The sequence below is a fragment of the Tauraco erythrolophus genome, chromosome 2, assembly GCF_009769465.1.
Source record: "Tauraco erythrolophus isolate bTauEry1 chromosome 2, bTauEry1.pri, whole genome shotgun sequence".
Lineage (NCBI taxonomy): Eukaryota > Metazoa > Chordata > Aves > Musophagiformes > Musophagidae > Tauraco > Tauraco erythrolophus.
In genome coordinates, this window is record NC_141466.1 from 72,066,595 (window position 1) to 72,079,298 (window position 12,704).

At 56.8% G+C, this 12,704-nt stretch overlaps 1 protein-coding gene across 4 annotated transcripts in view; it reads left to right on the forward strand.

Annotated features, from left to right (window-relative positions):
- Nucleotides 1-11,817, forward strand: part of LOC104384129 (scavenger receptor class A member 5) — a 30,376-nt gene extending 18,559 nt beyond the window's left edge. For 2 of the 4 annotated variants that reach the window (XM_086624643.1, XM_086624627.1), the window contains 3 exons: nucleotides 4,208-4,255; nucleotides 9,325-9,519; nucleotides 11,681-11,817. In XM_086624643.1, the coding sequence (XP_086480769.1) occupies nucleotides 4,208-4,255; nucleotides 9,325-9,519; nucleotides 11,681-11,817 (380 nt within the window). Of the gene's footprint in view, nucleotides 1-4,207; nucleotides 4,270-5,486; nucleotides 5,490-9,324; nucleotides 9,520-11,680 lie in introns of all 4 variants that reach the window. The other 2 variants (XM_086624636.1, XM_086624618.1) reach the window with 2 other exon arrangements.
- Nucleotides 11,818-12,704: the final 887 nt, after the last annotated feature.

The following is a 12,704-nucleotide window of genomic DNA, read 5'->3' on the forward strand; positions in this document are numbered from 1 at the left end:
GCCTTGATGCCCCTTCCTCGTGCATTTCTTGGAGGTGTCTTTGGTCTGGGATGAGGATGACTCTGTGGCAGCAAAGCCATCACGTGTTCCCCCGTGGGGATGGACTTCCCCAGGTCCCACCAGAGCCCATCACCAGCACAGGGGTCCCTCCCTCCACCTCCCCTTGCTGGCACGTCTGAGTGGAGGTCATCTCCAGGGCTTGGATGCGTCCCCTCCCAAGGGACCCCCAAACTCCAGCCCCTGTTTCCCACCTCCCGGAGGTCAGGGGTGCTCAGATAAGGGGGTTCCATCCAACCCCTTCTCCAATAAATAGCAAACCCTGCTGGCAGAAGCACTGAAATTCTACGGTTTATGGGATTCTCTGAAATTTATAGAAAACAGGCAGCGAGCCGGGCAGCGGTCCAAGCCCGGGCTTTCAGTGAAGACCTGTTTCTCTGCAGCACTAGTCTTACACATCTATAATTACTTTCTTCTGAGCATAGGGGAGCTATCGGTATCCTGGGAAATGCAGCCTGTCCTGGGGCAGGGGGCATCTGGGACAGATGAGCCCCCTCCCCAAAAATCCTGAGTCAAACCATCTCGCTGAGATGGTCCGACCTGGTTGAGGAACAGCTTCTCCTCTCCGCAGCAGAGTCCTGAGTGTTGTCTCTTGTTGGTATTTTCCTATCCTGGGTGTATTTTCCCTCAAAATTACCCCCAGTGGAGGATTATTTTCCTCGTTTCCAAATGGGGAAAATTATTCTGGAAAGTGAGCGTGCATCAGTCGTCTTCACTCTTCCATGGAGAACGTCGTGCAGGAGGAAACAGCCATAAATGGGCCAAGGTAGGGATCGCTGATTTATAGAAAAATTCAGGGCGATACAAGAAGTCCCCTTCCTAAACCCCACGTGCAGGCAAGTAGGAGGATTTTGGCACGTTGCTGAAGGCAGAAGATGTTTCTGCATGTGAAGATGGAGGTTTGGCAGCTTCTTCTGGGGCTTTCTCTGGGACCACGGTGGTCCACCTTACACTGCAGACCCAGGAGCTCTTTCCACCCTTCTCCAGTGATGTCCTCTCCCATGAACTTTGTGCCCTGCCTCCCTCAGCAGCTCTGATTTTCAGAGCAGAGGCAATGCCCAGGAGCAGGACATCAGTGGGGACCGAACTTCTGCCATGGGAAGAACTGAGAGTCGCTTATCATGGCATACATGCCAAAATTGTGTGCACAGTCCAGAAAAAACAGACTGAGCTGCACTGATTCACCCACGGTGGAAAACGGCCGAGCAAGACCTTGACAGTCGTTGGGTGAAGGCACCAGGCAGGACCTCCTGGTAGGACCAGCGATGGTGCCAGCAAGGGGCTCTCCTGAACTTGTGGGCTCTGTTGCAGGCCCCAGGCTTTCTCCTTTCCAGTTCACAGGGGCTTTGTCCCCAGCTGCGGATGTTCTCCAGCCCCAACACCTCGAGGAGCTGGCCTTGACCCCAGGGAGAAGCAGCAAGCTGTGCCACCAAAGGGGCTGCCCTCTCTGCTCACCACAGAGCTTCTGTGGAGAAAAGAGAGACGGAAAGAAGGGAAAAAGAGGAAAGAAGGAGAAAAGCCTTCCAGGAGAGCAATGACATGAAGGGGCTTGGAGTACTGCACAGGAAAAGCCAAGGTGGACAGGGAAGGATGAGGCAGAGGGCATGGGATGCATTTTAAAGCACCTTCACAAATCTGTTGGCGTCATCCATTAAGTGCTTCTTCCATTTGAAGGGTCTTCCCTCTGCTTTAGTATGAAGCTAAAAGAAACTCAACCAAGAAACAACTTGGCATAACCCTACCGCAGCAGCACAGGTCAGAGATAGGGAGGAGGAGCACACCCAGAACAGAGCGCTCCTGGTCAGACCCACTGACCTATCCCAAAGCATCAGCTCCAATGACAGGCTGTTTCCAGCAATGTTTGGAATGGGCCCAGCTGCCCTGCAGAGATCATGGTGTCATGCACGCTGTCACCATCCCAGGCCATAGCTGATCTCAGGATTGCCTACAGGGCTGCCCTCACTGGTTCCTCCAGCAGCTCCCATTGCACTGACTCCTACTTCCCCACTTGTAGCCAGTTCCTGCTCCTCAGGAGCCCCCGGATAGATTTTTAACAGCTCAGGATCCTTAAGCTGAGCCCATCTGCTGCCTTTTGGAGACCCAGCTGCACTCCATTGGCTAATGACACCCACCCCAAAGTTCCCAGGTGAGCAGCATCTGACCCTGAAGACGTGGTGCTGGGTATCTTGCTCCCCCTGTGCCAAGAGCCCCTGGTGTCCCCCATGGCATTCCCGGCTGCTGGAGAGGTCCTACCACTGGCCTCGCTGCCTTCCGCCAGCCATGCCTCTCATAGTGCCGCGCTACGATTTTCATTTACACCAATGTTGTTTTTTTTTTCCTTGGTCTTTTTCTTAAAGGCTTCTTACCATTGCTGATGGTTGTGGTCTCCAATCGTTAGAGTATTTCCTTCCCCTGCAGCATCCCTGAAGTCCCTGACTTGTCCCAGTTGCTGTCACCTCCCTAAGGAGACTGGCAACGATACAGCAGTTGAGTTATCTACTCCAGGAGTTTTGGTCCATGACTTTTCTGCCAAGCCCAGCTGATGCAGAATCATGGAACGGTTTGGGTTGGAAGGGACCTTCAAGATCACCCAGTTCCAACCCCCGTGCCATGGGCAGGGACACCCTCTACTACACCAGGTTGCTCAAAGCCTCATCCAACCTGGCCTTGAACACTTCCAGGGATGGGGCAGCCACAGCTTCTCTGGGCAACCAGTGCCTCACCACCCTCATTGAAAAGAATTTCTTTCTGTCCCTCAAGCTCCACCTTTCCACCTGCACCTCTCTCTATCAGTCCTATATGATTTCTTCCCTCTGAGGGTGGTGAAACACTGGAACAGAGAAGTTGTGGCTGCCCCATCCCTGGAAGTGTTCAAGGCCAGGTTGGATGAGGCTTTGAGCAACCTGGTGTAGTGGAAGGTGTCCCTGCACGTGGCAGGGGGTTGGAACTGGATGATCTTGAAGGTCCCTTCCAACCCAAACCGTTCCATGATTCTATGCCCTATAGACCTCAGACCCTACAGGGAAAGCGCTTCTGCTCCAAAAGAGCCAGATTTTGGGGGACAAACACAAGAAAACCGTAACTGTTGCTTTCCAACTCCCTTTCCCGTGGGCCAGGGAAGGACGGTGGTGGAGAGCATGGGCTGCTCCAGCCTCCCTGGCCCATCACGTGCCGGCGAGCAGCATCTCTGGCTTCTCTCCCACAGCTCGGGGGGCTCTCATCATCTGGTTCCCATCAGCAGGGCAGCTGCAGGCAGCTTTCCTCCATCCGCAGCTGCGGCTGCCCGGGGGACCCATCTTGCCTTCCCAGAGCCTCCAAGTTAAAGGGCAAGAATTTCCTGCCTGCTCTTCTTTTTTTTTTTTTTTTAATATTATTATTATTATTTTATTTTAGAAGTCATTTTCTGTGTTGTTTGTTGTTCTCACACAGAGACAAAAGAGGAGGATACGCTGAAGCAGGGCCATGCTGCAGGGCTGGGGCTCATCCGGAGCATCGCTGGCCGGAGCAGCCCCTTCCCTCCGTGGCCCTGGGGCAAAGCCAGGACCAGAAAAGCTGAGCCCAAGGACCGGTGTTCTCAGTGACTTTGCCAGGAGCAAAGCCAGAGGGATTGCGGGAGGCAGTGGGACGCGGGCAGAGGCAGCCCATGCTCGCGAGCCATGGGGAAAGCCGAGTTGTGAGACAGAATTATTAAGCTCATTGTTTTTCTATGGAAATAAGTGTGGTTTTGAAGGCAGCCTGGATACCAGCTGGCCTGACCCCCCCCCCCCAGCATCATTTCTTCTCAATGGATATGGTGTTTGGGTTCAGCAAATCTGCTTGGGAGGGGGGAGCAGCCAGGCATGGGAAGAGGCGATGCTCTGTGGAGGCTGTGGGAAACCACGTCCCTGCCCCTGCCCACTGCAAAAGGAAGCCTTTTTAGCTCTAAATAACAGTTTTTTAGCCCTAGATTCGGGATGTGCTTTCCTTTTTTCATAGAACCATGGAATAGTTTGGGTTGGAAGGGACCTTGAAGATCACCCAGTTCCAACCCCCCTGCCATGGGCAGAGACACCCTCCACTACATCAGATTGCTCAAAGCCTCATCCAACCTTCCTATCAGTAAAAATCTGATTTTTACAAGATTTATGCTCTGTGCTCTTTCTTTTCCCAGGTGACAGAGGCCCAAAGGGAGAGAAGGGGGACCGAGGTGGCGGCACAGGTAAGCACTCACTTGTGGTCATCTCCCCGGTGCCCCCGGCATGGTTTTGGTTGATGTTTGGGCTGGTCAGGAGCCTGCAGGAGAAACATCTGCTGCAAAGCAGGCAGGAAAGTGGTGGTCACTGCCAGGATAAGGCTGCTGAGCCCCGAGCTTGGGTTTTCCTGCCTGGGCAAGGAGAAGCCGGAGCGACAGGGAGGTGAGAGGGATGGCAGCAGCGTGCAAGGACCTAGGATGCTCAAGTAAAGTGGTTGTGATGTTAAGGCAGATCTGAGCAAGGGGAACCGCCTTGCTCTGCAGCCCCAGGAGCCCTTGGCGTACCAAGCCCCCAGCCAGCCTGATGGGGCTGGATTGAGGGTGCCCAAATCCTGTTGGGACTTTCCTCTTCCCACTTCTTCCCGGGGAACAGACAGGATGGAGCTGAGGGCTGAGCTCGCCCGCCTGTGCAGGCGTTTTACTGGTAAACAGCATCATCGCGGATGCAGGGACAGCCCTGGAGCTGGCAACGAGAGGAATGAGGGGCTGGAAGGACACATCTCTTCCACCTGGTGCCCCATGGCAGGGTTGACCCGAGGAAGCGTTTTTCCAAGGCTCGAAGACAGGAAAGCCCATTTGGATGGGGGCTGTGCCCGGCAGTGCTGCCGTTGCTTTGGGATTTCCCCTGGGGCCAAGAGCAGCATGTGCCCACTGGTGCCCAGTGTTGGCCTTCTGGGCTGGCAAGCCAAGAAATGCCAGGGAATGAGCCCAGGATTGGATCCTGCCCACCCTCTGCTGTGCTACGGCTCTGCGACGCAGGGAGTTCATCCCTGACGTCCTCGGAGATGCTGATGGTTTCCTCCAGGCTTTGGACACCTCTCCTGCCTCTTCAGGGACATCTCTCCTACCTCTCCAGGGACATCCCTCCTTGGGAACATCCCTCCTGGCACCCCATGGACACCTCCTGCTTCTCAAGAACATCCCTCCTTGGGGACATCCCGCCTGCCACCTTGGGGACATCCCTCCTGCCACCCCAGGGACATCCCTCCTGTCTCAGGCACCCATTCAGGGGCTCCACGTCCCTGCCACCAGCCACCACGACACCCAAACAGTGCTAAGTAAGAGCAAGGATGCGGCAGGGATGGAAGGGGAGCAGCAGAAGAGGTGGCTGGGGACCACCACGGCGGGATGCACCAGCACCTCAGCAAGGACCAAGGACCCCAAACCTCTGCAGCCACTGCTTGGTGGGCAAGCGCAGCTGGTTCCCATCTGCAAAGTCCAAATGACAGGGTGTATTGCTATTTAATTTCCTGGGATAGGCGTACCCCACATCTCCCCTCCTGGAACCTTGATGTTTCCATCTGTATTCCCAAACCAAAGGGACGAGAGCGAAGCAGGGACAGCGAGAGAGGGCGGTGGAGAACCTGGAGAACCAGGGCAGATGATCTCCATTACCGGTGGGAGGGGAAGATGATATCTCAGCCCAGCTGCAAAGAATCAGGCCCTTGTTTTTTCGGCCACAGGGAGTTATTTCTCCTCTTTAGCTTTTCCTTTCTTGTTTTGCTGGTTTTGGGGGCTGGGCCGGGGGGAGGCCGAGGGGTTTGGAAGTAATTGCTGCAACGAAACAAATGCACGCGCACAGGATGATGCTTTCATGGTTTATTGGGTATGTTGGAGAGGGAAGGGGCCAGGGAGATGGTCTGAGGTGGAGGAGGCCAGGCCACTTGGTAGGGAGAGGTTTCCTGCAGGCAGACAGCATGGCTGAGATGTTCCTGGGCTGCTCTGGAGCTGCAGCCTGGGAAGGCCTGGTCCTAGACAATCTTCTGCAGCACAACGAGGTGGACAACCCACTTTGGTCCCTGGGCATCTCCTGACCGCTCCACCGGCTCCTCAGGGTCAGGATCCGAGTGCAGCTCCAGCTGCGGCTTTTGCAGAGTCCTTGGGGCCTGCGGGCGCTAAAATGGCCGTGGGCTGGGCTGGGCTGAGCTGAGCTGGGCTGAGCTGAGCGACCATTACGGGCAGCAGGCTCTGGTTTGGGAGGAGACTTCTGGGTTTTATTAGGTTTTTATGAGCCCTCTAAGCAATGCTTGTTAGAGGCTAAGTGGAAGGGCTGTGGCCAGCACTCAGGCGGGTGAGCTCTGCAGCTGTATTAGCAGCCCTCACCCTGCTGATTAATGGGAACATCCCAGTAGTGCCTGGATCCGTGCCCTGGTTGCACATCTCTTCTCCTCTTTGGGGAAGCAGTTGTCATCTTCCAGCATGCACTGGCTCTGATGAGCATCCAGCGAAGAGCCGGGGCAAGGACGGACTTGGAGGGGGAGGAATGAGGGCGTTGGGATGAGCAGCTGGCTTGGGTTGGAGATATGGAGCTGGTCCTGGACAGGATGAGCAACCAGCTGATGTTGGATATAGGGAACTGGTCCTGGACTGTCAGCCACCTGCCTGTTCTCCTGGCACCAGGAAATGCCGGTGGCTTTGAATGATTTGACGGTGGGGATTACGCCTGCTGGGGGGCTCTATGCCCCGTTTAGCTCTTGCTTTCCCGTAGCCATTGCACACATGAGGTGACAGCACCCAGGGAGGGATCTCCTGTCCTGGCATGCACCAGGGTGCGAGAGGGACAACGGTGCCAAAACCATTCCCTGGCACCGGGAGAGCAGGCAGGCAAGGGGACCCCCTCGCCCAGGTGCTGCAGTGCCAGTGGCCGGGGTCAAAGACCACGTGGAGCCGACAAGGTGGCGCCGCATGGCTTCCCACCTCAACCTGAGTGGTGGAGGAGAAGTGCTAGACCCTGGCTTTCCTGGCTGAGACCCTGCCCACATCCCACCTTCTGCTTGCTCGCCTGGAGCAGGGAGGTTGAGCTGCCTCCCTAGCAGGGGACAGCAGTGTTGGACCCGACACAAGCTTGGCTTGGCAGGAGCAGCTCCCCTGGCAGCTCCAGGCAGCGTCCACAGCTCCAGCGCACGTGCTCGACTTGGAAGTCGCTTCATCCAGCCCTCAGATGACACCATCCCTGGGGTGTGCCAAGGCAGCTGCCTCCACAGAGCTGCTCGATGGCTGGCAGGAGACAGCCCATCCTGGAGAGCAATTGGGTTCCATGACCAGGACTGGTTGGAGAGGACAGCCGGCAGCATCCCAAAGGAGCCACTCAGCTGAGACGTGATGCCACCCCTCAGGGTCCAGGGCAGGGCTGTGCGAAGCATCAGCGGGATGGTTCAGAGGCAGCACGAGATGTTTCCCGGCTCCTCCATGAACCCGACGCTCTGCCCAGATCCAGGAAAACATGCTCAGGGTTTCCAGACCCCTTCTGGAGCCTGAACCCATGCAGGTCCTGGAAGTGGGAGATCGGCCAGTGCCACGGCAAAGCGAGGACTGTGCTTTCTGGAGATCAGTGGGGGAGGTGGCCCTATTCCCATAGGGAGCAAGCCAGGGAAAACCCAGAGCCTGAAACATGAAAAAAAACAACTTTTGTGCCAGTCCCAGGGAGCCGGTGGTGCCAAGACCTGCTGCATCTCTGCAGCAGAACCCAAACGCTGCTCTGGTCTCTAAACGTCCTGTTAACCCAGCACCTCCCAGCCCCGAGAGCCTGGGGCATGCTGGGACCCTACTTGGCCCACCCTGGCCAACCTCATGGTCACCAGCTTGGTTGGCCAAGGTGCCTAAAGAGACCTCAGCTGAGCACGGCTGCTCATGACGTACCACCACCACGAAGTTAAAGCAGATGTCCAACCAACGTCAGATTTTTTACCCAGCTCTTGGCAGCTCCCTCCGCCACGATCACCTCTTGGTGTGGAGACCTTTTGGGTTCATCACTTGAGGAGTTGCTGTGGTCCACACAGTGGCAAAATCACAGAAGATAAGAAAGTTTTGTTCCATTTTACGCTGCTGGGACTTTAGTGGTGGCTGTGGTTTCGGTGTTGTGGAAGCAGACCGCAGCCCCCCAACCCCTTCTCCACCTGGGACCCACCTTGGGCACAGAGGATGAGCTGGAGAGTTGATGGTCATCAAGGAGGAGACTTTGGCCTGCCTGGAAATGCCTCACGCAGCAATCCAAACCTCATTCATCTTCACATTTGAGAAATAATGTCATCGAACATTTCCAGTGGGAATGTGTTTTTTGATAGGGGAAAAAAAAAACAAAAACCACCCTGGCTTTGAGCAAATGTCTTTAAATAAATATCTCCGAGCAGCTGCAATGCAACCTTGGTTGGAGAAGTCCAGCTCCACCCGTGGCTGCTGTCCCAGCCCGTGGTGAGTCACGGAGTGAGCCCAACTGCTTGGCAGCGGTTTTCTCCATTCGACCCCTTTCTCATCCCCGATAACGGGGCTTGTGCTGTGTCCCTTTCGCTGCATTTTCTCAGCTGTGGGGGAGGAAGAACTGTTGTGGTTTGGTTTCGGTGCTGAGCCTCTCGTGCTTCTCCCTGGCTGAAGGACGAAGGGCCACCATGCTGGTCTGGCCTGGCAGGAGGGTGGTGATGAGGAGAGGAAGGCTGACCAGTCCCAGAAAGACAACTGGGAGCAGAGGGAGAAAAGACACAGTGAGGAGGAGGAGGACATTGTCCCCCACCCCAGTTTGGCATTTTGGACCAACATGGGCTTCCCCTCACCGTCTTCTCAAGCATAAAGTCAGGGTCCACCTGGGCAGGCTGGAAGAGGCTCCCGGTCACCCTTTCTAGACCCTTTTGGAAGCTCTTTGTGCCCCAGTTTTGCTGGCATCTTCCTTCTCCTGCGTGGCTGTTCAGATCTCTTCTCATCACAAGCCTGAGCTGTCTCCATTTGGTCTCACCTTGATGGCTTCAGGATGGGTCTTTGCTCGGTGCCTGCCCTCCCTGCAACACTTCTAGGCTGCAGACAGGTCTCCCATCTTGGCGTGATCATTGCAAGGCTCAACCTCCCCCAACAAAACGCTGGGTTTGATGAGACCCCCTCCAGCACCATATCCAATGGTGGTGGGATGTCCCCAGGTCTTCTGGAGGTGCATCACCCAGTCCTTTCTGCAGCCGTGGGCACCACGGGGAGGGCACGGGAGGTGGTCCAAGGCAGGCAAGGGGCAGCACTTGGAGTTGTCATTTGACCTCCCTCTCTCTTCCTGGCAGCAACCACTGAGGAGGGGATGATTCGGCTGGTGAATGGCTCCGGCTCCCACGAGGGCCGGGTGGAGGTCTTCTATGACCGGCGTTGGGGCACAGTGTGCGATGATGGCTGGGACAAGAAAGATGGAGACGTGGTGTGCAGGATGCTGGGCTTCCGAGGCGCCGAGGAGGTGTACCGCATGGCCCGCTTCGGCCAAGGTAAGACCCTTCCACCTCTTCCCCCCATCTCACCAATCACCGATACCCGGGGCCAGCCGTAAATAAACCAAAAAACGTGCCTGGAGGCACCCAGCATGTCCCCCACGAGCAGGACAGGGGCTGTGGTAGCCCGAGAAGCTCCAGTTTGGTCGAGCAGCAGTTTATTCAGCATGGCCGGCCCCGGGTGCCTGCAAATATTTTGGCGTTGGCTCGCGGGGCCGCGTGCGAGCACACGGCTGGCACTGGCCCAGGCAGCTCCTTCCGCCGCCCCGGCTCCCCCGGCGCACGCCCCACCGCACGCTGACTCAGCACAGCGGAACCGGCCCTGGGCTCCTTGTTTTTGAACGGATGCAACTTCTTGAGGTCTCTTTTCTTTTTAGAATAACAAAAGGGGAAAGGAAAAACAAAACAACAAAAAAAGGAAAAGCTTTTAAAAACATTGGGGAAATGTCAGGAACGCTTCGGTGGGCGGAGGGGTGGCCTTTGGCCCCAAACCGTTGTGCTGGGATGTTTCTGCCCAGACCAGCTCCCTTTCTGCAGAGGTTTTTTTAACTCCTTGAGTTGCCTTCTCTCCGACTGCTCAGGGCTGCCAAGGAGATGATGGATCCCAAAAGTAGGTAGCCACCATGACCATCATCTAGCCATGAACATGCTGGTTGGCCAGACCTTCTCTGGACCCCTCCAAGAGTTGGTGTCCTTCACACCAGCCTCCGGAGACCTCAGAGCTTGTTTCACTGCCAGTGCCCTGGTTGCCCACTCCTGAGCTTCTCCCACCCTGTTCCTCTACCACCTCCCAAAGCTGGTACAGCCACATGGGTTCCTGGCACACCGTCATCCAGAGCCTGCATTGGGGGATAGGCTTGACTTGGGGTGTCCCAACTGGGAAGAGCTGCTGCTCTTCCTCCCGTGACTCCCTTAGCATGGCAGTGACTGAATCCCCCAGCCCAGCAGCCCGCAGATGCCCAGCAGATGCAGAGGCACAGCCCCAAAGGTCCTGCCACACTGTAGTGCCACCTTGGGCCATCCTTGACAGGGCAGGAGAACCCCATTGATGCCCCATCGAGTGTGGTACATCCAGTACCTTGCCATGGCCACAACCCTCCACATGCTGGTCGCTGGTGTCTCTCTTGGGGGTGTTTTCTCCAGGACAGGGATTGTGCATCCTCGGGGGCTTGGTAGCCCACAAAATCTGGGGCTACTCCACTGCCATGTGCCACATAGACTGAGCTGCACCCATTACCGGTGCAGGCAGACCTGGGGTCCACGTTTCCACAGGGGTGAATGGGGAGAATCACAGAATGGTTTGGGTTGGAAGAGACCTTCAAAATCATCCAGTTCCAACCCCCCTGCCATGGGCAGAGACACCTTCCACTACTCCAGGTTGCTCAAAGCCTCATCCAACCTGACCTTGAACACTTCCAGGGATGGGGCAGCCACAACTTCTCTGGGCAACCTGTGCCAGTGCCTCACCACTCTCAGAGGGAAGAATTTCTTCCTCAGATCTCATCAAAATCTCCCCTCTTTCAGTTCAAAGCCATTGCCCCTTGTCCTGTTATTACACACCCTTGTCCAAAGCCCCTCTCCAGCTTTCTTGTAGCCCCTTTAGGTACTGGAAGGCTGCTGGAAGGTCTCCCTGGAGCCTTCTCTTCTCCAGACTGAACAACCCGAACTGTCTCAGCCTGTCTCCATAGCAGAGGTGCTCCAGCCCTCGCATCATCTTCATGGCCTCCTCTGGACCTGCTCCAACAGCTCCATGTCCTTCTCATGTTGGGGACCCCAGAGCTGAACACAGCACTGCAGGGGGGGTTTCACGAGAGCAGAGCGGAGGGGCAGAATCCCCTCCCTCGACCTGCTGCCCACACTGCTTTGGATGCAGCCCAGGACACGGTTGGCTTTCTGGGCTGCCAGTGCACATTGCTGGCTCATGTCCCATTTTTCTGTCCACCAGTACTCCCCATTCCTTCTCTGCAGGACTGCTTTCCATTCATGATGGATCAATGCCATAGTTAGGGGAGGGAAATTTCATGAGGGATGAAGGTTTTTGAACCATTTCTCCTTTATCCTAGTGATGCACGTGCCCTTGGTCGGAGGGGATCCACCAAGGTGCCAGTGCTGATGCCGGTGCCCACCGGTGCTGCTCACCGAGTCGCTGTTTTCACAGGCACGGGGAGGATCTGGATGGACGACGTCTCCTGCAAGGGGACAGAGGAGACCCTTCTGCGCTGCAGCTTCTCCAGCTGGGGCAAGACCAACTGTGGCCACGCCGAGGATGCCGGCGTGAAGTGCCTGACGCCATGACGGTGGAGGGGGAGGACACCCCAGTCTGGCTGCAGGAGTTCGGGGGCGGCGGGGGGCTCGGCCCACCCCGCAGGTCTTGCCTCTGCTTCCTGAAATGGTTTTATTATTAGAGAAATAAATACCTTTTTATTATTCTCTACCGTTCTGGCACAGCCGTGCTCAGAGCGGGGAGGAGGGGTGGTGGTCTGAGAGTGATGAGGATTCATGGAGGTCTGGGGTGGGGGTGTTAAATACAGACTCTGGATCTGGCTCAGCCCTGGTTCAAGCAGCCCCTGTGTGCTGGGTAGGTACAGAGCACCCTGGGGTGCCTGAGCCCCCCCACAAGCCCACCTACAGAGACACTCTCCCCCCAGGGCTTGAGGATCCCAAGAGATACCCCTCCAGGGGCTTAGGAACCCCTAGAAACACCCTCCCAAAGGCTTGGGGTCCCCCCAGAGACTCCCCCAAGGGCTTGAGAACCCTGCTGAACCCCAGAGATGCTCCCCCCATGGCCTGGGGGCCCCACAGGGACCCCCCTCAAGGGGTTGGCAATGCCATGGAGACCCCGCCGAGACCTTGGGGACCCCACTGACCCCAGAGACCTCCCCCACAGGCTTGGGGACCCCCTGCAGACTGCCCCTAAAACCTCGGGAATCCCACAGAGACACCCTCCCCCCCCAAGGCCTCAGTGCCTCCCCCCAAGCCTCGAGGACCCCTCGCAGATGCCCCCCAAAGCCTTGGGAACTCCCCAACACACACCCCCAAAAGCACCCGGGGACCTTTCCGCCCGCAAGGCTTCGGCCATTACTCCAAGCCCCGCCCCGCCCCCCGCTGCCCTGACCCCGCCCCCCTCCGCGTTCCGCGCCGTTTGTCCGCCCGCGGCCGCCGTAGCGGGGAGGAGGGTGCGG